The 22,303-nt window shown below is 37.9% G+C and overlaps 2 protein-coding genes across 3 annotated transcripts in view; both read left to right on the forward strand.

Moving 5' to 3' along the window:
• Nucleotides 1-22,303, forward strand: part of srpk1b (SRSF protein kinase 1b) — a 272,032-nt gene that overhangs the window by 209,277 nt on the left and 40,452 nt on the right. The gene's annotated exons all lie outside the window — the stretch shown is intronic.
• The window catches only part of cpne5b (copine Vb), a 216,653-nt gene continuing 198,646 nt past the window's right edge, over nucleotides 4,297-22,303 (forward strand). Inside the window, exon 1 of one of the 2 annotated variants that reach the window (XM_077204388.1) lies at nucleotides 4,297-4,687. In XM_077204388.1, coding sequence (XP_077060503.1) covers nucleotides 4,578-4,687 — 110 coding nt within the window. In that variant the 5' untranslated portion in view covers nucleotides 4,297-4,577. The remainder of the gene's footprint in view (nucleotides 4,688-22,303) is intronic. The other variant, XM_077204387.1, reaches the window with a different exon arrangement.

The raw sequence follows: 22,303 nt of genomic DNA on the forward strand, positions 1-22,303 counted from the left end.
GCTCTCCGTTTAAAAACCCTAGCGTTTTCAGGCGTTTTACGAAGTTTCGGTGTGGATGAGAAACTTCTGGAATACGCCTGAAAACCATAAATTCAAAATAAAATAATAAAGTTATCGTGCAATTCTTCTGACAGGATCATTTTTCACCATTCACTGATGCGTCCAGGTCGCTCTCAGTCACCATTATATGTTTGGTCTAAAACGCAAATGCGAGTGAATTTTCCGTCATCTTTGCAGGATGTGATATGAAGAGTGTGCAAAGTAACATATTTTAGCAACTGTGTGGAAGCTAATAGCACATAACAGGCACAATACCGGTATAAACATGAATATCTAATTGGTACAATATGCGTCACATTACTAAACTTACGTCATAATTTTTAAATACCTCCGTTTTGACAGTCCACACTACTCTGCGTCTCAGAGTGGACGGAAGGCCAAAACGGAGAGAAAAAGATGCGTTTTCAAACGAAAACGTATTAGTGTGGACAAGGCCTTAGACTTCTATTTAAAAGATGGCGCCACAATAGATGTGACTTCACACAAATTCTGTCTCAGATGCCGAGCAGGATGGGAAGTATAAGCCTGTCTGTATTTGACCCCCCAGACCTTTTTGCACCCGTATTAATCATCTCATCAAGACTTCGCAAGGGTCTTCATTTGGACCTTACCCCTTCAATTCCCTCTGTTTAATTGCACTCAAACAGGCCTATTTCTGGCCCCGTTGACGCAATGTGGAAGAAACATAGTAATTAAAGCCCCAAATCACAGTGAATGGTGCAGTTTGGCTGACATTATGGAAAACATTCTTCTTTCCTGTCTTTGTTCTATGTGGCAGCTTTGCCTTCCCATCTGGTCCCGGTTTTCCAGTGCGGAGATCCAGTTTTGCATCCCATCCTCTCCCTGGCATCGCCATCAGATCACCTACTGTAGCTTTTTGGCACTGGGTGTTAATTCATATTTGTCACAAGGTCAAAGTTGAATACTGGCAGCGGTTCTTCTCATTGGTGTGGTGTTGAAGGCACCGCATGAGGCTCAATTAGACCTCAAAACTAGGAGCACATCTGCACGTCCTCACGTCCACCCACACGCCCATCCCAATGCCCACTTGCTTTAACACTGCCTTTACACTCGTGACTCATGGTGAGGGTGGTCTCGGTGCCAGCGTGAGGCTGTTTCCGTGCCCATTGATTTCCAAAGTGGCTCCAGAGCTTAGACCATTCTACTTAAAGGTACAGTGTGTAAATTCTAGCAGCATCTAGTGGTGACGTTGTGAACTGCAACCAACAGAAATTACGGTGGCCGACAGGAAAAGATGTCATCGTCTGAGACAGCAGAGAGTAGCCAGTTCAGCAATGAGGTTTATTTACAAAAATAAATGAAGAAATTATGTTTACCTAATTATTCAGTAAAATTATGTTATTGCGAATATTGTTGTAACTTGTTCATCATTGTGTCAGTGTTTTATTCGCTGACTTTAGCTAGCTTCTTTGCACGAAGAACAACATAGTGACGAAATGCGCTATGTAGTAGTTTATTTGTTTAGGGATACTGTAGAAAAATGTCGACGCAAAATGGCGTTTCAATGTAAGGGGACCCGCGGTACATGTAGATAGAAATGGCTCATTCTAAGGTTATAAAAACATAACGGTTCATTATGTAAGGTTATACACCACTGAAAACATAGTTATGTATGATATTGCATTTCTGTCAACAGATCATCTTAAATATTACACAATGCACCTTTAAACTGTTTAAGGAAAATGGAGGAAAACAATCGAGTTCACTTTTAATAGACCCGCATCCTGAGGGAGAAAAAATGCAGCTACGAGGAACTGTGACTTTGTGTGAATTTACCGTGTTAGTACTTTTGTTCTGTGCTCTGGCGTTTCTTGGAAATGTTTTTTTTTTTGGTTCTGAAAAGGTCTGCTGCAGTCAAACTCCCTGGAAAAAATAACAATGTGCACTGCTTTTCCGTAATATAAAAGAAAAGGTATGTTAATAGCATGATGTTTTCTTTTACTGTCCCCATTTCATACACCATTAATTTTTTTTGCACATGATTTTTAAATAAACACTGAACTCAGCTTTTAGGCAACAGGGAAAGTCTTTGCAAATAATGGCTGGCTTTTCTGTGGTTGAGCTGCTATTCAACAAGTCTGCCGTTTGGGAAACATGCTGAACTTGTTTACTTTGGCTCTTGGGAGCTGTCCACATGTAGTGGTGCTGAACTCAATCCTTCCCAGTCTCTCTCTCTCTCTCTCTCTTATTTTATGTATTTATTATTACTTTTTTACCTATAATAAATGCATTTTTTGAGAATTACATATCTGTCCTCTGCAATAGAAGATTTTGGTAAATATTACAGAGGAACTTTATCAGCTTTATCACAGAATCCTTAGTGGAGGCCTTGCATTAGATTGTTAATTGGCACTGAATAATAACGTAGAGGGGGATGAGGCGAGGTGTAACACAAATGCAGTTAGTTTAACCAATTACAAATTAGCTACAGGGAAGAAAAAACAATCATATATGACCGCCACCCTCTTGAGGTTAAAGCAATGGATCATATTTAAAGTAGTATACCTTTGTATAAAGGATTACATGACAATAGCCAGTTTGGAGGAAAGGAAGTTTATAAATTTTATGTATATCATTTCATTTTGATTTGATTAATGGTTGTTAAATGACAAAACGGGTCTCATATACATCAACAGGTTCTCTTCTTTAATTAACAGTTTAAGTTTTAACATTATAGTTTTATATTTACTTTACTATTTACTTTGTAAATAGTATGATCTTGTTTGTTGTAAAGAAGGGACCCCCTCGAAAATGAGATGGTTCATCTCAAGGGGCTATCCTTGAAAATAAATAAATAAATAAATAAAATAAAAATACTTTATAGCAGATAGATATGGGAACATTATATCCAAGTTTGAGACAGCAAAAAAAAAAAAAAAAAAAAAAACTACAACCTTTGATTGTTCTAACTCAGTTTCTGATGAGATGATGTGTGTGCACACTAGAGTTATAACTTTGACTACTTGCCAAAGAAAAGATTTCCTGTATCATAAACCGATGAACTTTTGCTTAAAAACATTGAAAAGGGTCCTAATTCCTCTAAGTAAAAAAAAAGAAAAAAGGAACAACCCTATAACAAATGTCACTGCTTATAAGTAAGTAACACTTCCTAGAACTGTTTAGTACTTTCAGGAATTTTCTAGAACTGTTTTCCAAACCTTGATATTTATAAGAGAGAGGAACAGAGAGAGAGAGAGAGAGATAGAGAGAGCTTTATGAGCAAACAACTCAACTTGATATTTGTTTCAGTAGAAAATTCTATTTATTCTTCCATAATTTTGTGACTTCAAAGATAATTTCCACTATCCACTCCTTTCTTCCTTTGATTTCTACTCCAAGAAACTGGTACCATCCAATAATTTGCATTTGGAGTGACATTCTGCACTTTTCTTCAAGTTAAGATTCTCTTAAAGGTACACTTCATGATTGCTGAAATCTCACTAGATCACTTGTCCAGATAGCCTTGCTCTTTTGTGAGGTAGTATCACTTATCTTGTGCCACATTATATATTAATACTGAAACAAATATCAAAAGTATCAAATTGAGTTGTTTGCTCATAAAACTCCCTCTCTCTTTTTGAGTGTACAAAGATTGTGAATTAGGCCTTTTTCATTGTTTTTAAGCAAAAGTTCATAATTTTATGATACAAGACATCTTTTATTTGAAACACACACACACACACACACACACACACACACACACACACACACACACACACACACACACACACACACACACACACACCAGTTGAATCCAGTGTTAATGTGCGAAGTTGCTATAGCAACCTTATAGCAACTTTACTACTCCAAATAATGTATTTATATCATTTATTTATTTATTTTAAAATGACAGTAATGATTTATTGAACGTTGGTGTTTTTTTAGTTTTTTTTTAGCTATTGCTGCTATTTTATAAAACATTATGCATAATAGAAATATATATTAAATTAAGTCTTTATTAACCCTAGTGACAAAGAACTCTCCTTACACATGGTAAAATCAGTAATAACACAAACTCCCGTCCGTGTCTTATTGCATTTAACGTATATAATAGATTTTGGCCCAATATAATTGTGATTCGCCTTTCATTGACGTGTAATTCAAGCCGCTATAAGCAGACTCCAGTGTTGAGAGTAGCCCACCGGAGAGAGCATCAGTGCGCATGCGCGTGTTGAACAGATAGTAGGGTAGGGCTGGAGCGCGCGCTGGCTGGATGCTCTTCACGAGCGCAGCGCACATGTAGAGCACTTGATGTGCAGAGGAGATCTTTCCCTCTCTCTGCTGATGAACGCCAGCTGACCACCAGATTCTCCAGCACAGTTTTAAGCGACTTCCCCCCCGACTTTAACAACCCCGTTCAAGTTTCTTGAGTTGTAGGGGGGCTCTTCATTAATACCCTGGCCTTGTTAACTCCAGCTTGGTCCGAGCGGGACCGTGACAGCCTCCGCGGGGCCAGGCTGCGCGAGCCGTGGAACTGCCCCGAGCCGCGCGAGCTCATGGAGGGAGACATCATGGACAAACTGGAGGACATGGCTTCGGTCTACGAGTTCGACCCGTTAACGGGGAACATCCCCGCCACCAAAGTGGAGATCACAGTTTCGTGCAGGTAAGAAACCCGGAGTCCGGTGTGAGTGACAGCTCGCGCTGCTGGAGGGGGAAGCGCGCGTGCATCACCACATACGCCTCTGCTAGAATAAAACATCTTTTAGAATATATCAACGACGTTTATAGCGAGAGAAGTTATCCGAAACTATCATTCGGTTGTTTGGGAATGGTACTGAACAGATGTTGCACGTGATAAAGCATGAAGAAAGAAGCATGTGTTTTTAACACTGAAAGAAAGCGTTAAATCTAATCGACTAGGGATTTTTTAATTTTTGTGAATCAGGAACTTTTGTTTATGGGTGGGGTGGGGACAGTTACCTCTAAGGATCAATAATAATGATTCTTGTTTAAAGTGTTACAACAGTTGAATAATTATGCAGAGAGCTGATATACGAATATTGTGTATTCTACATTCTCACTGATTTCTCTTACTCTCACAAACACAAGGTCATTATATGGATTTATGCATGTGTTTAGGAGTTATTTTGGCCGGAATACGTATGACTGCGTATGTGTCGAGATGTAACATCTGTGATGAATGCATGATGTTCTCTGTTTGCTCATGTTCATTATTCTCTGCTCGATATTGTCACAGACTCTATATGTTGAACAGCAGCTGTATAGCTGCATTTATTGATTGAAAACACTCTCTCAGGAATGCAGAGAGAAGCCTAGGGTTACATCTGTATTCTGCTTTACCTGTCTTTGATGCTGCATATAGGGTGAATTCAGGGTGATAGGAACCATTTTTGATATCGAAATGACTTGAGAAAGTGTCCCAATCAACCTGACAACCTGTTTTTTTGTTTTGGGTAGTAATTGCATGAACGTATCTGGATTTGTATTTTTAACTGATTGTCCCTAATTTTTAAAAGAGCTGCCTGAGCAGGAGGTTGAAATAAGTTTGGTGGACCTTCATGAGGTTTTGAAGGAGGAGCAGACATGATCCCAGCAGCTTCTTAGAAAGATCCTCATTTTCAATACATACAGAAACTTTCAGGAAGACGCATGGAAAATATCACTGTGCAATGCAGTCCTTCCCTTATATCCTCACAAACCTCTTTTGGATTCCTAGTCTTACTGTGTAATAATCTGGAGTATTTCATAAATTTGTGATTAAGATTCTATTAATTGCTTCATGCAATAAAAGATTATCTTAATGTTTTACAATTTTAGTTGTGTAAAGTCAACACTACCTTCTTTAAGATGTGATTTTAATTGTAAAATTTAGTAGTAAATGTCCTCCCAATCTACTGATTTGCAAGTCTCATATAAAATGTTGTCGATTTACCCTGATAACAGCTCAACATGCAATATAAGAGAAAACTGATCAGCTGTGTTACGGTGACTGATTCGATCACCAGGTATTTCCCAGTCATTGATTCACACGTATGAATATTCATATTGGTGTGCTGGAAGTGGCAGTCTTTTGTTCACTGATTGAATATAAGCTTAAAGACATTATTTAAAAATGAAATCTGAATTTCAATCGTACAAAACTGATGATACACGAGGCGGATTCCTAAGAGATAATTAATTGCTTTTAAATGAAAATGAATCACTGTGGAATGGATAAGTGCAATTATTTTTGTGCCAGGACGATTTGTCTTGATTTGAAGTTACTTGCAGATAAAGGAAAAGAAAGAAGTCATTTGTACATGCTGATTTATGTCTGCCTGGACCTGTGGAACATTTATCTTTTCCCTGCATGTATTTCTAACATTTGATAAAAAACATTATATCCACTGTCAACATACTTAATACAGCTTATTATGATTAGATATGTATGCACACATGTATATGTAATATAATACATATTTATTTTGTGCCAATGACCAGCTGATCCATTATTTAAAAAGTAATAATTAATTACTGGATTGTAGAATGTGGTAATGGGGTAGCATGACCTCGGGCTCTAGATCAGGAGGTGGGGATCGACATAAACGTGATTCCATCGGTTCCATGAAACAGGAGCTTCATTTACCCTAGAGACCTCATTTGGCATTCCAGTCACATATATAGAGCCCGACCGAGAGCTGTTGTCATAGAGTGACAAACAGAAGGATCAGTAGATGAAATCTATAATGGATTTCAACAAGTTTGCATTCAAAGGTCCAGCCAAATAGACTCCATTACATCTGAATGGCCGTGTGACGGCTATGCGATTTGTAAGGTAAATGGAAACTCTGTGTTGGAGTTTGGATCACACGGCGCTCTTTCAATTTAAGCTCTTTTATTATCAATGACATGTGTTCGTTCTGTGCATCTCATCATGATGACTTTGGACATAATATGACAGCGACTAACTCCTTCAAGCAATTCCTGTGCAAACAGGAGACTGTTATCAGTATGCCAATTATTTGTATTCATGCAACATTCAAGAACTCGTTTGGTTTCTTGAATAGTAGGCCTAATGTAAAACACACAAACCCTCCTCTTATAACACATCCAAATCTCTAATTGGTGCCTGTTTAACACTTTGTGCTCATTATACAATCCAGATAATTGTGTGATAAGAGTGCTTGCTTATGAAGACTGTCTTTATACCTACAGTACTGTAACTAGACATGTCTTGATTTTAATCGCGAGCATTAAATTATTCAACATCTTTAAAAAAAAAAAGCTTGAAAGGGATGTGGCGCATAGTTTAAACTGGTGTTTGTGTTGCTTTTGGGAGACTTTTGAGAGACGAGAGGAATGCTGGGATGTTTTTCAGGTTGTAGCTCCCTTGCATTGTTCCTTTATGATTTTGTAAATACTTTATCTGTAAAGTGCAAGATTCACTAGCATATAAGACTCACTAGCCACCAGAGATCGTACCAGGTTTATTACCCATGCCGTTCAAGAGATAAACGCCAACATATGTGCAATACGGGTTCAATATGCAAAGAATTCCCTCCGCTTTCATATTCTCTGAGCATTGTGGGAGGCGTGATGTTTTTTGATTGATCGTTTCCAGCAGCCAATCACAATACAGATAAGCGTCAGTGTGAAATGTCAGCGTGTACCTGGGGACAGATCTCTCAAAACCATTCCCCCCTCCCGTCTGCTCTTCAAACCTCACAGATATGGTGATTCACTCTTCTTCTCTGGATTCTGGGGAAAATAAAAATTACGGCCTGTCTTTTGCATGTAATTACTGTGATTTTAGAGCAATTACCGGTTCTCTCATTAAAATCCCTGTCACAATGATAAGGCATCAGAAACCTGTCAGAGAAAAACCCATGTGACGTATTTTTCTCTTGTTCGGGGCGGGCGAGATAAGGCTGGGATTACTGTAGCCGCATAAGGCGGAAGGAAGATTACACCACAAGCGGTTCAAGACTTTTCAAGTGCTATCGACAATGGAAACGGCAAAAACCTGTTTTATTTCTCAGATCTGATGAAAGAGATATGCTGTCATCTAAAGCAACACATAACTGCTTCATTGGCCTTCGCTTGAAATCCATATAGCTGAAAGTATACTTTCCTTGCCTGCGTTCCTCTTCTGCGTGATGCAATTTTGTTCATAAGTACTTGTGCGTGGATAACAGCGCATGTACAGGTGATTTGAGCACTTGAAAAGAAGTTATAGACCGGAGTGAGATGGAGCTGAACATGGAGAATGAGCATTAAGGCAATAGGATTACATATTTGTAATTTTAGGGTTGAAAAGGATCCAGTTATGTCACCAAGATGCTGTAAATGTGTCTGAGAATGCCATTTGGTACTGTGAGTGAGTGAGACCAGTGGGATGCTAATTAACTTACTAATTAAAGCAATAGGCATGTAGTTTTCCAGTAGCAAAGCAATTGTATTGATTAAGTAGTGAGGATGCATCGTGAAACCCTATTTGTTCAGTATTCTCTGTTGGCTATTTAGAATCAGAACAAGCAATGTCCAATTTGAGAATGAATGACTCTTTTGAATCAGTTATTTTCAATGGATCAGGCAAACCAGTCTGAATCAGTCTCTGGATATTAGTTTGAGTTTATATTGGATTGGTTCCAGCATAAAAGACTCACTCACTTGACTAAATCAGATGATGCAGTTGACTTATACTGAGACATAAGCAGCAATATAATATAATATAATATAATATAATATAATATAATATACTGCATATGTTTTACCTTGTTTTGTGTATAATTCAAATATAATAAATATATTATATTTTATCATTTATCTACGGAGCTTTCTGAGTTTCTAAAGGGGACGCAAAACATTTGCGAGAGATTGCAAAAGCATTGAGCTATTATTTTTCCTCCCATCTTAGATTTTTTTTACCACCACCATGTCCCTTTAGGGGCTCCATATACATCAATATAATTAAAAATATAATTAAAAAACATCTCCAGAAGTGTTTTGGAATTGTTTTGTGTTACAAACAATATGATGTGATATATGATATATGATATATGATATATGATATATGATATGATATTATATGATATATTATGATATAATTTGATGTAGGGGTGGAACGGTACACAGAAGTCACTGTTTTCGGTTCATACCTCGGTTCAGACATCACGGTTCGGTAAGAGTTTGGTGCAATGGAGGGAAAGGCAAAAAAAATATGCAGAAGGCAATTTTTTTTATTGTGCATGTCTCAGGCTGTACCACCTAGTGTAATACAGTCTCTCCCCTGAGCTGTTGCAACAGCCTGAAGTGTGTAAAGTAAGATATAAACAGTAAACAATGAGTACCCATCATCATCTCCAGACTCCAGACTACAATCTGTAACTTGTAAACAAAATAAGACAATCAGCTATAAAACTGAAAATACAGCATGTCTTATTTATGACAGTGCAAATTACATAGAATAATAACAAACAAAAAAATTCTACTTAGGCGAGATCTTCCCCCACAAAAGATAAAAGAAAGTATTCTTGCTTTTAAGTGCAGGCATACCTTTGTCAACTGGCAAATTTGCAGCTTCAGAATAAAGATTAAGGAGTGAATTTTTTTAGCATTACATACAGTTAAATCTATTTATACCATGGCTTGCTGTGGTGAACATAAACTGTCCCATAGTCCATATTTCTGTAGTGGGGAGTGGTTGGACAGTTTTTTTGTCTCGTTCCAGTGATTGACACATCTGGGTGATGGCGTCGGATATGCATTAGCATGTTAGATGTATTTCCACTCACATACCCAACAACTGCTGAAGAACGCCGTCACACAGTCCTCGTCTTATCCACCACTCTCTCGCCTGTACTACTGTAACTAACTGGGAAACCGAAGTCTTCCCAAACTTGCGTTCTTAAAGAGGCCGGCGGGTCCTCTAACTCTTGTGGGTCGCCACCACTCGCCATACTCGTCCTTAGTGCTGTTATCTCTGACTCTCTCACTGACTGGACCGTCGACCTGACAAAAAACTGCATACATAGGCAGAGCTCGGCTACATAGGCACCAATCAGAGCTTCAGAGCTAAAGCGGGGCTACAGATTAGGTGTCCCTAAAGAACCTGCGTATTTAACAGTAGTTCCGCATTACATTCATTCATTTGCACGCGAGTTTTATTTATTTTTATGGCGTGTATTTTCCGTGTAAATTCGTGCACCGAATCGTGACGCCCATACCGTTTTGGTTCAATACGAATACATGTACCGTTCCACCCCTAATTTGATGTATGATATGATATGTGATGTATGATTATGATATATGATATGATATTGTCTATTTTGGGTATTTTTAACAAACAGGGATGTGAATAAATTACCTTACTAATTTTTATCATGAAAATATCATGAGCTTTAATGTGGCAAGCTGCCAGATTGTTGGTAGTGTAACTATTTTTTCTCTCTAAACTGTAGCTTCTTTCAATTAGCTGAGCTATTTCTAGAGTGTAGCTTAGCTAGCTAGATTTTTTTTATCAACTTGCCTGTCACTGCTAATGAGGTGATTTAGCTTCATGCAAAATATTTCTAGCACACTTATTCCCCCGCGAGAAACCCAGGTTAAGCCCTTTGTGGCTAAATGGTAATAATTTATGGATCGCCCCTTGGGGAGTTTGAACCTTACGATTATAATCCAGAGGTTGTAACCACTACACCAGCCATCGAGCACTGATGCTTCATTCTCACAGGACCTCATATTATGTCATAGTTTCTGAAAGCTTCTGCCATGGTTTAAAGTCCCCTAAGAGTTTCCTGAACTCTGGCTTTATTTTCTCGCACTTCAAACAGTGTCTATCCAGGCTGTTACGCTGGGCTGAGGACAATGGCGCTCCACGGGCAGGTGGCATCGCTCGCGCTCCACTACTCCCATTTGTAGCCCTTAATATCTCCTTCGATTCGCTCTGCCCTAAATACTGAACCGAGTGGGTGGCTTTCAAACTTTTAAGCCTTTCTGCAGAATCTGTGAGGGGCCGTTAGGAAAAAAAGACACTCTTTATTAAAAAAAAGAGGACTGGAGAGAGAGTTGGAAGCACAGTGGATGTCTTTGAGGTGAGCAGTGTTGAAAGCCTGCCCACATTCTGCAGTCACTCTAATGACAAAAACAGATTCAGCAGACAATCCGCCATGAAGATGCAGTCCACTGAAGCACTGAGGAAGAATACAGAACAAACTCAAGCCAACAGAGCAAAAGACATTTCTTGAAGCAGAATTTTGGTCTTCGTCGCCGATAAGGATCAGCGAGTGATTGGTGTACGAGGCGGAGGCTGTGACAACCCTGGAAATCCAGTGGAGAACTAGTCCAGCCTGAGACGTTATGATCACAAGCTACATTGATTTTTCTGATCCTCAGAGGTCTGACCCTTGTTCCCTGTATTCTTACATGTACAGACACATGGCGATTGTCGTCTCGCACAAATAGCTGTTCAGTATGGCTGACTGGCGCTTTTCATTGGTTTTTCTGATGGACGTGGGAGAGGTGCTGTAAATAACTTCATCCAATTGTTCATTTTCCCGGTCATGGTTGCCATGCCGGCAGAGAGCCTGAGTTTTCTTCAGTTTGATTTGAAGCAGAAGAGCCTCTCTGTTGTGAATTATTTTTAGTGAGTGTGTTCATGAGCCACTCGACTCTACTGATTTTCTCATTTAAGTGATTTTAGAAAGCCTTCTCTATAAATCCATGTCACGTCAGGTGCTAAATTATTGTTACTGAATTCTAATTCATGCTGTACTCTAGGTGTGATTCTATGAGACATAAGTGCCTTTCTACAGATACAACTTGATCTTATTAACATCAGTATTTACTTAATACGTTTTTAAGTCTTGATTCTAAGTAACTATTGTAGCATAAATAGTCTTCTTTTTTCTCAGAGAAGTACATTGTAGTGTAATCTGATTCCTGAACGAGTGACAGATTTCTTTCAGTGAATCAGAATGTGACCTGTAAGATTGTTACGAACTGCTCTGAGACAAGAAGGTTGAGATCCAAATGCAGCTTTTAATAATGGGGCAATCCAGACACGTAATCCAATGTACAGGCAACAGGTCAAAACACAGGTAGGCAGTCCAAACAAACAAAACACACAAGGTTGGGAACAAGGCAAACGGGTAATCCAAAGGCAGGCAGAGAGTCTAAAAACCAAAATACATGGAACCAGAGAAATGCAGCGCAACAACATACAAGACTTTGCAGGGAATGAATGAGTGTACATGGTTTAAATAGGCTGAGACTGACAAGGTAATGAGAGACAGGTGGATGCAATCAGGGATGATGAGTCCGGGCAGTGAGTTATGGGAAATGTAGTTTGTGAGGGAATGACAATAGTCTGATGTGGAGCCCTCTGGTGGCTCTCAAGGGCACTCCAGCTGGTGACCGTTACAAAGATATTGAGAACATACAATACCAGACTGTTTGTCTACCAACAGTCTTTAAAGTTAGGGATGTCAATTTACATAAATTCCCATAATCGATCGTTGTTAAAGTCCCCCTGTAGTCAATAGTTGTATCCCTTAAAACTCTTCTTTGATCATCAAAATGACCAATTTAAACGTTTTTTCCCTAAAAAAAAATAGCTTGAATGTAACTCTACACCTTGCCTCAATTAGTATACACGGTTTTATGAATATGCAAATGAGCCCCGCCTTCACTCACTCACAGCAGCTCAGAGATCCACTCGTTGACGATCACACGTTGATCTGATTGGTAGTTTGTGACATCAGAAACGCCAACGATTTCAAACCGCGCTTTTGAGATTGTCTTCGGCTCACTGCAGTTTTAAAGAGAAAATACTCTTTTATGGATTTACTCATGGTTTGTCTTAAAGCACATTAAAAACACGACATAGACATATAAACAACTTAAAAGCTTGATTTTCACCACTGGGGGACTTTAAAATGAATGATCAATTAATCAGTTAATCGTTAGCCTTAACCTCTTAAATATGAAGTAGGTTTACCAGCATAATCAAAGGTGTCGTTTTAAAGCTTAGAAGCTTGGCTTAACAGTGAATATAAGGATTATGACCAACACTCAACAAGTGCTTTTAAATTTGCTGACATATTAGAAGTGCTCTGTTTGAGTCTAGATCATGACGCAGAGTTTTCCACCGTCATTTGAAAGTTCAATCAATGGAATCTGGATCTCAGGTATAATGGGTAGGGACGATGTGTAGTGACCAATCGGACACTGTTTTACAGCTGGAGTGTGCTTGGATTGGTTTGATCGCTCAGATTGAAAGGTCTTGATTTATTATGCGTCACAGAATGGCGAAGCTGAAACAGAGCTGGAAGATCATCATTCATCAACCAGGATCTTATTAATGGTTTATTCAATATACTTTTTTATTGTTTACACAAGTAGTACTTATGTTCAGTAAAATCACTTGTTTGATTTGGAACGACATTAGGGTGACTTTTTGAATGTCTAGATTTGGGTGAACTCCTCCTTAAAGTGGAGATTGCTGTTGTATGAAGAAGTAATGTAGCCTGGTCCCACCAGACTCTCGTACATTTCATTTGTACATATAGTCTGGCTCCACTCCATTGACAAGCGTTAACTTCCTTGTAGGCGGGTACTCTATTGAAGTCTAAAACTATTGCATCTGCCCAGAGTCACTCTGGATCTGCCATAACCAATCGCTAACGTTTGGTCGTGACGTATGTCATGCGCATACGATGCTCATACAACATCATTGTCACCAACAAAACTAAGCAAAGATTGTTCTTGCTCCGGCTTTAACTTCTTGATATTCGGCAGCGTTGCCACAGTTGACCAAATGGCTTCGCTCGCATCTTTCTCCGCTGCCATTACTGAAATACAGCTCAAAATTAGAGATGCACCGATTGATCGGCTGGTGACCGGAATCGGCCGATTTTCACGTGATCGGCCATTACCGGCGACCGGCCGGTCAGTCTGACATATTCCGATTTTTTTGCCAGTCAAATGCACTCGGGCGCCGCATGATTAACATCACGCAACATCAGCATCACACGTGCACACGGAGTACACATGTAGGAAACCTTGTGAATTACGGCCGTTTCACACCGCAAGCGTGAGAAACGCAGGGTTTTTTTTTCCCGCCGTGCATGTTAATCAATGAGTGCATTCACACCGAGAGCAGGAGCAGCGCGTGAGCGTTGAGCAGGAGCGTCGCGTGAACAGCAGTGAAGTGGGGTTTCGGCGCAGAGTCTATTTTTGATGCGCTGCTCGCGCTCAATTAAAGTGATTGTTTAGCCTGGCTGGACATGTGGCAGACGAGAGAACAACTGTTTGCAAAATAATACTTGCCATTGATGTACAAGTGATTGCAATAGGCCTGTGTGTGTGTGTGTGTGTGTTTTGAGAAACATCTTTATACTGCAAGGCTATATTTATTTTATTTTTATTTGCTATTTATATAATATTTTATTGCCATTAACTGTTTTCATGCAGAAGTTTAGTTTCCTAAATAAGTAAATATCACTTTTATGTTTTTAGTTGAATATATGGAAAAGAAAATGGTTCTTCCATACCATAACACTGCACTCAGATATTTGTGGATTTCCCACACCAGGAGTAATAATTTATATAGTTCTATTTTATTTAATTTGTTCAAAAATGTTCAATGTTCTATGTAAAATGTTCTATTAAAGAAAAGACAGAAAATAAATATTTGTGTTTGCTGTGAAGTGGTTAGAAAAAATGAAATCGGAATCGGCTAAAATCGGTATCGGCAGGCCAAACTCATGAAAAATCGGAAATCGGAATCGGCCAAGAAAATTGTAATCGGTGCATCTCTACTCAAAATAACGCACAACATCAACGTCATCGTTCTCAGCCACTCCCTCTGTTCACTGATTGGCCGGTAAAATATTGGTCGGAGAAAACCAAAGACTACAGCACAATCCCAGACCTAGTACTGAAGGAAAATGAAAATTGAGTACGTAGTAGTACGTAGGAGGGTGGAGCCAGGCTAGAAGTTATGAGTTTTTATGCAACAATATAATTATCTATAATGATATAATCAATTTTCAGATTCAATTTCTGTGTCTCACAGTGGATTCGAACCCGGGTCTCTCACACCAAAGGCATGTGTCTTATCCACTGCACCATCACCACCCCAAACTTTATAGTTTTAATGACTCGTCAACTTCCCAGCATAGTCTGTGCTAATCGTTCTAAATCACTAATGGCTCCTTAATGTGTGACGAACACGAGGTTATCTTCACACATCTTTCTATTTCTCTGCTATCCAATTGGCTTCCTCTGCATCTGCCTTTGACTCATGTGCAGAATCTCTTTCTTTCTCTAAGAAAAAAGGATCTGCTTCCTGTTCTTTGTGGCTAAATTGCCCAGACATGACTGGCAGAGTGAACCCTTTCTTGAGCTGATAACTGCTCCGGGCCGAGCGTGAAGTCTGCGAAACTGAAAGGAATGCCGATTGCGGTGGCAGAATTGGATCTGTGTGTGGTACAGTGGGACGCCCCTGTGCTTCCATCTGTTTTGTCACACACACACACACACACACACACACACACACACACACACACACACACACACACACACACACACACACACACACACACACACACACACACACACACACACACACACACACACACACACACACACACACACACACACACCCACCTGACTGAGAGCTAGTGGACCTGCTTTATATGCAGACTTTCTCAAGACTACCAAAAAGATTCCGGTCTGGAATACAGGAAAGATAGTCTCATAATGAGTCTCTGAAGTTATAATTAAATTACTGGTGGATGAAAGGAGTTTGACACCATTGAGTTTAAAACCAGTGATGAGGTGCAGCTCATTTAAACGAAGTATTTCAGCTGAAAATAAATCTTGCTAATTGAAAGGAAAGTTCACTCAAAAATGATCTCTAAACTTTCTTTCTTTCTTTCTTTCTTTCTTTCTTTCTTTCTTTCTTTCTTTCTTTCTTTCTTTCTTTCTTTCTTTCTTTCTTTCTTTCTTTCTTTCTTTCTTTCTTTCTTTCTTTCTTTCTTTCTTTCTTTCTTTCTTTCTTTCTTTCTTTCTTTCTTTCTTTCTTTCTTTCTTTCTTTCTTTCTTTCTTTCAATAAGTCTTCTTAATGTTTATAACCCTCTGAGGTCTGAGGGGTTTTCTGGGTGCTGGAGGTTTTCTGACATGCTCTGACATTTGTGCTTATTTCTGTTACTTGTGACATTTTCATGGCTAAAGTCTTATTACATTGTATTCAGCACAAACTCTGCTACAGTAATATGTCAGCAGCATGTATGTAAAAGTTTGGAGTTTTAAGATAATAATGTTTATGCGAGTTTTGTGTAAAAACAAAAAACAAATGTCACTGAAATAAGGTCATAAAACCCACAGTGATTATTTCTTCACAAGACTTTTGAAAATTGTATCATGTAGCCTAGAATATTTGCTCCAAAACTATGTGAAAATCATCCTGCATACTCATTTAGATAAGACAATATATTGATTTCAAATTTGTATGACAGCTTTATGCGAGGAGGCGTGATCTCTCATTAATATGAATGCATTTTACACCTGAGAAAGACAAAGACCCTCCCCTAATGGCCCTATCAGGTGCTATCAGGCCCGATCATCATGAGGAGCCTTGCACAGAGAATGAGGAGAAATTAAAAAAAAGAATGGCTTTTAGATTGTCTGGATTTATTTACAACACAACATAATCCAAAGATACACAACAAAGGAAGAAAGCACATTAGTAAACACACTGATCTAAAGAAAAAGACTTAAACAGTCAAGCATATTTGTGCCATTCCTGAAACATAGTAGCCTACATACCTGTCATGTCCAAGGTGTTTGACTTTTCATTTTACCATGTTCATGTACAGAGACTCATGTGAATGAATGAATTGAATGAAACCTTTATTGCCCCGAGGGGAATTTGTTTTACACTCATGGGAACCACAATAAACATAACCACAACAAACATAGAATAAATATATAAATAATACACATCTAAAATATTCAACAGCTTAAAGGAATCAATAAATATATATATATATTCAATAATGCACATTTAAAATAAATCTATGTGCCCATAGATGATCCATTTAATAATTGAATGCTCCTCGGCACGAATGATGTAATATGTCGTTTAGTTTTTGTTCGGGGAATTCTGAATCTACATCCAGAGGGGAGGAGGGAAAATTCTGTGTGAAGTGGGTGCAATGGATCCTCCAGTATCCTCAGTGCCAAATTGAGGGAATGCTGGTCAGTAAGATTTGTGATGCTTTTGACATCTGATCCAGTAATTTTCCTACCCATTTTTGTCACCTTATCCAGCATGTTCCTGTTCTGGATAGAAAGACCCAAACACTGGATGGCAAAAATCACCACACTCTGAATAAAGGTCAAATAAAACAATGTCAGGGTGCTAGTCTCTGCATTAAAACTGCGCAATTTTCTTTAAAAAAAAGAGCCGTTGTTGTGCTTTTGAGTATCTTGCTAATGTGTTGGCTGACCAAGTGAGTTTATGATCAATAATAGTACCCAAGTACTTATACTCCTCTACAATCTCAATAACTTTCTCATTAATAGTAACAGGTTGCAATGGAGGGGGCTTTTTTCTAAAGTCAATGACCATTTCTTTTGTTTTTGAAACGTTTAAAATTAGTGAGTTTTCACTACACCATTCATAAAAGTGGTCAACCTCAGTTCTGTAGTCCTGTTCATTATCTGTTAAAAGCCCAACCAAGGCTGCATCGTCTGCAAACTTGATCAATGAACTTTTGGAATGATGGCTGACACAATCATTTGTATACAGAATAAATAACAACTGTGATAAAACACATCCTTGTGGCACTTCTGTGTTTGTCATAATGATTTTTGACTGACTGTGACCCGCTCTCACAAATTGTAGTCTGCCTGTTAAAAAGTCCTGAATCCACTTTACCAGATTAAGGTTTACACCCATAAGTGTCAGCTTCTCTAATAACATGTGTGGCTGAACAGTGTTAAAAGCTGAGGAGAAGTCTGCAAATAGGACGCGAACATAAGAGGCAGGAGTTTCAAGATGTCTATAAATTCCATTCAAGAGGGTTGTTACTGCATCTTCCACACCTCTTTTCTCTTTATAGGCAAACTGTAATGTATCCATGTGTTTTTTGGTTTGTTTTTTAAGATGAGTTAAAATAATCCGCTCAAAACATTTCATAGCAACTGAAGTGAGTGCTACTGGTCTAAAATCATCCAGTCCATCTGGTTTAGGAATCTTAGGAAGTGGTACAATTTCTGCAGTTTTCCATATCTTTGGGACTTTTTGTGTGTCGATGTTGAAGTCAGCAGGACTCATCCAGTGGCATCTGGTCTTTTTCTAAAAAATAAATAAATAAACACCTGTAAACATGTTGATATCAAGACAAACTATAGGGCTGCACGATTCTGGGAATACATTTTAGATTTTTCACACACACACACACACACACACACACACACACACACACACACACACACACACACACACACACACACACACACACACACACACACACACACACACACACACACACACACACACACACACACACACACACACACACACACACACACACACATATATACACACACATATACATATATATTTACACACCCACTGCCGTTCAAAAGTTTGGGGTCGGTAAGATTTTTAATGTTTTTAAAAGAAGTCACTTATGCTCACAAAGGCTGCATTTATTTGATTAAAAATACAAAACAAACCCAGTAATATTGTGAAATAATATTTCAATGTATCTCAGCTGTTTTCTATGTGAATATATAGTAAAGTGTAATTTATTCATGTGATCAAAGCTGAATTTTCAGCATCATTACTCCAGTCTTCAGTGTCACATGATCCTTCAGAAATCACTATAATATGATGATTTGATGCTCAAGAAACATTTTTCATTATCATCAATGTTGAAAAAAGTTATTTACATTTTTATTTCAGGATTCTTTGATGAATAGGAAGTTCAAAAGAACAGCATTTATCTGAAAAATAATCTTTTGTAACATTAAACACTACCGTTCAACACTTTGGGATCAGTAAGAATTTTTTTTTTGGGGGGAAATAAATAAAATGGATCAATACTTTTATTCATCAAGGAGTGACAGTAAAGACATTTATAATGTTACAAAAGTTTCTATTTCAAATAAATGCTGTTGTTTTAACTTTATGTTCATCAAAGAATTCTAAAAAAAAAGGTGCACAACTGTTTTCAACATTGATAATAATCATAAATGTTTCTTGAGCATCACATCATCATATTATAGTGATTTCTGAAGGATCATGTGACACTGAAGACTGGAGTAATGATGCTGAAAATTCAGCTTTGATCACAGGATTAAATTAAGCTTTTTACTATATATTCACATAGAAAACTCAGAAAACAGCTGAGATACATTGAAATAATATTTCACAATATTACTGGGTTTGTTTTGTATTTTTAATCAAATAAATGCAGCCTTTGTGAGCATAAGTGACTTCTTTTAAAAACATAAAAAATCTTACCGACCCCAAACTTTTGAACGGCAGTGTATATATGTATATGTATTTTGTAAATATATATGAACACCTAGTTTGTTGTGCCTTGTATATAGGCATGTGTAGGGCTGCATAAAATAATAACAGTAGCCTAGATAGCAGGCAGCCTATAAATCGTTAAAAATGAACACTTCAGTAACACTACACAAGACAAACATATATTGTTTATCATATGTTTCTTCAAATATTTCTATTCGTTATGAAATGAGATGAGTTTGGCGTGAAGCCTAATGTGTAATTTTCAAACACACAGCGTGACTCAGACCCAAACTCAGCGCGTGCAGCGATCGAGCCGCTCCAAACTATGAAACATTATAGTTACATTATACATCTACGTTTGAGCAGATATCCACAAACACAGTATTTAACAGTAAACACAGGTCTAAACATGCCAAAGGTAAATCTCTGAGGTAAATCCACAGCACAAACAGTCTTCCAAACTGATGAAAAGCAGAGAAATCCTGGAGTCGCTGATTCTTTGTTTCGAGCTGATGATGGCGTTAACAGCTCTGCGTTCCTTCACGTGGATCATTTGAATGAGAACAGCTCACGCTTGTGGGGGTGTGGTCACATTAAAGTTGGAGAAACTGTACATGTCGTTGCTTTCATACGGATTTCTTAACCCGAGAATATTTGTTTTTGATATGATTTACCTCATTTAAAAAAGGAGACTTCAAGCTTTGTAAAGACATTACTTTCATGTGTGGATGGCAAGTATTGGCTGAGTTACAGATAATTTTCTATCGCGTTTCAGAATGAACTTCACATTGAGAGAGAAGACAGAAAGTGCATCATGTTTTTTTTCTTTATTTTACGAAAAACAAAACTTTTTGTTTTTATTATTAGTGTACACAAAAAAAGAAGACATTTAACAGTTTTTAATGATGTATAACACTTGCCTGTTTGACAAAAATCGACGGAGTTATTCGAGTTTCTTTTGCACTGATAAGAAAAAAAGGCCGACCCCAGGGGGTTAACCCCTAGGGCTGTCAATTTAATGTTCATTTAATTTTAATGAATGAATTATATCAGTTAATTATATAACACATTTTATTGAATAAAAATGTTATACATTATATTACTAAATTACAGTTTCCTTTTTTATTTTTTTCTGTATAGTCGGGCTGTCAATTTAAGTTAATGTTTAATATATTATTATTAATATATTAAGTATTAGATTCATTAAGTAAAAATAAACATTATATCAATACATCAAATGTAATTAAATAAAAAATAATAATGACAAAAGAAAATTGGCATGTCCCTGACATAAATTCTGTATAAAGGAAATGTTCTATACTAATAGAGCTCGTCAAGATCCTCTTAAAGTTTATAGAAATAAAACAATAGACTTCTAAAGCCACTTTATATTCAATGACTAACAATTTTACTCATCTAAATAATGCAGTACTCCATTCAAAAATATCTGAATATTTGAAGAAGGGCAATTCAAATGTCTCTTTTATCCTATAATGAAACAAGAGGCACTAAATGCCACACAATGTCCTTGTTGCTCATTTAGTGGCATTTATATCAATCCAATTTAAATGACTCCGAGACTAATCCAGATGTTACATACTAATTGAACCAAGGGCTGAGGTGATATCGAAGCACACATGGAATGCCTCATTAGCGTTGAGAGTGTTCGAATAATTAATTTTCTTTCTGTTCGAGGCTCTGGTTGTGTCTCAACCAATCTGCTTGTTGAAACGTGTCATTTCGGTTGGCAGCAGTGGTAGTTTTCATTTTGGGCAACATATGTTCCCTGACGGGGCTCATCACGTGAGCCGTCGCCGTGTTTTCCCTAGCTTGATGATGAATTAGCTTCATTAGGTTTTGCTTTATTAGAACGAATGCACATGCCAAGGCAGAGCATGCTGGGTACAGCGGTTAAACACCAGCGCTGATACCATGCTAAAACCTTTTCTATTATTTTTGGATTGATTTAAATTTGCTTGGATTTGCACGGTGGCCTGTTGGGATGTTTTTGAATTTTAATGGTTGCACTTTTGCATTTTGTACCTCAGTCAGAGTTTCTATTCTGTCCATTGCATTTGAGTTCAAGATTAGATTTGTGACACTAAATCTAGTTTTCTCTTAGTTAGTCCCTCACTCTTAAAAAATAAAGGTTCCAAAAAAGAGTTCAAAGCAATGCCATAGAAGAACCATTTTTTTCCTTAGTATGAAGACCAATATAACAATCTAAAGAACCTTTTGTGCTATGGAAAGGCTCTATGGATGTGAAATGTTCTTTATGGAACCATAGTTGCAAATAAAACATTATTTTTTTAAAGTGTTGGCAGCCTGAAGTCTTGGCTTCTCGGGTGAGATTTCAAACAAGGCTTCAACTGCACTGCTGGAGTTCTCAAGCCTCAAGTACTGCTTCTTTATTCTGAGTTTTGTTCAAAGTACTTAGACATTTATTAGTCACTTTCTTACCAAAACCTGAGAAATATTGCACAGTATGTAGGAGTAACTTTTGTGCTTCTCAATAGAAAAAAAGCCCTCATTCAGGGATATAGGAGTGTAAAGACGCATTTATGAAAGGTACTTTTGGGAAAACTTGACGAACATTAGCTCCACTTCTAATAAGGTATGAATGTGCAATATAGCCTGTAGTTCATATTTCTCTTAAAACTCTCCATTAATGAAGCTCAATCAACAGCATCTGTGACATGCTGTTATTACATGGACTAGTACATGCATCT

Source organism: Siphateles boraxobius, unplaced genomic scaffold (assembly GCF_051911475.1).
Source record: "Siphateles boraxobius isolate OS27281-9 unplaced genomic scaffold, OSU_SipBor_1 5, whole genome shotgun sequence".
Taxonomy (NCBI): domain Eukaryota; kingdom Metazoa; phylum Chordata; class Actinopteri; order Cypriniformes; family Leuciscidae; genus Siphateles; species Siphateles boraxobius.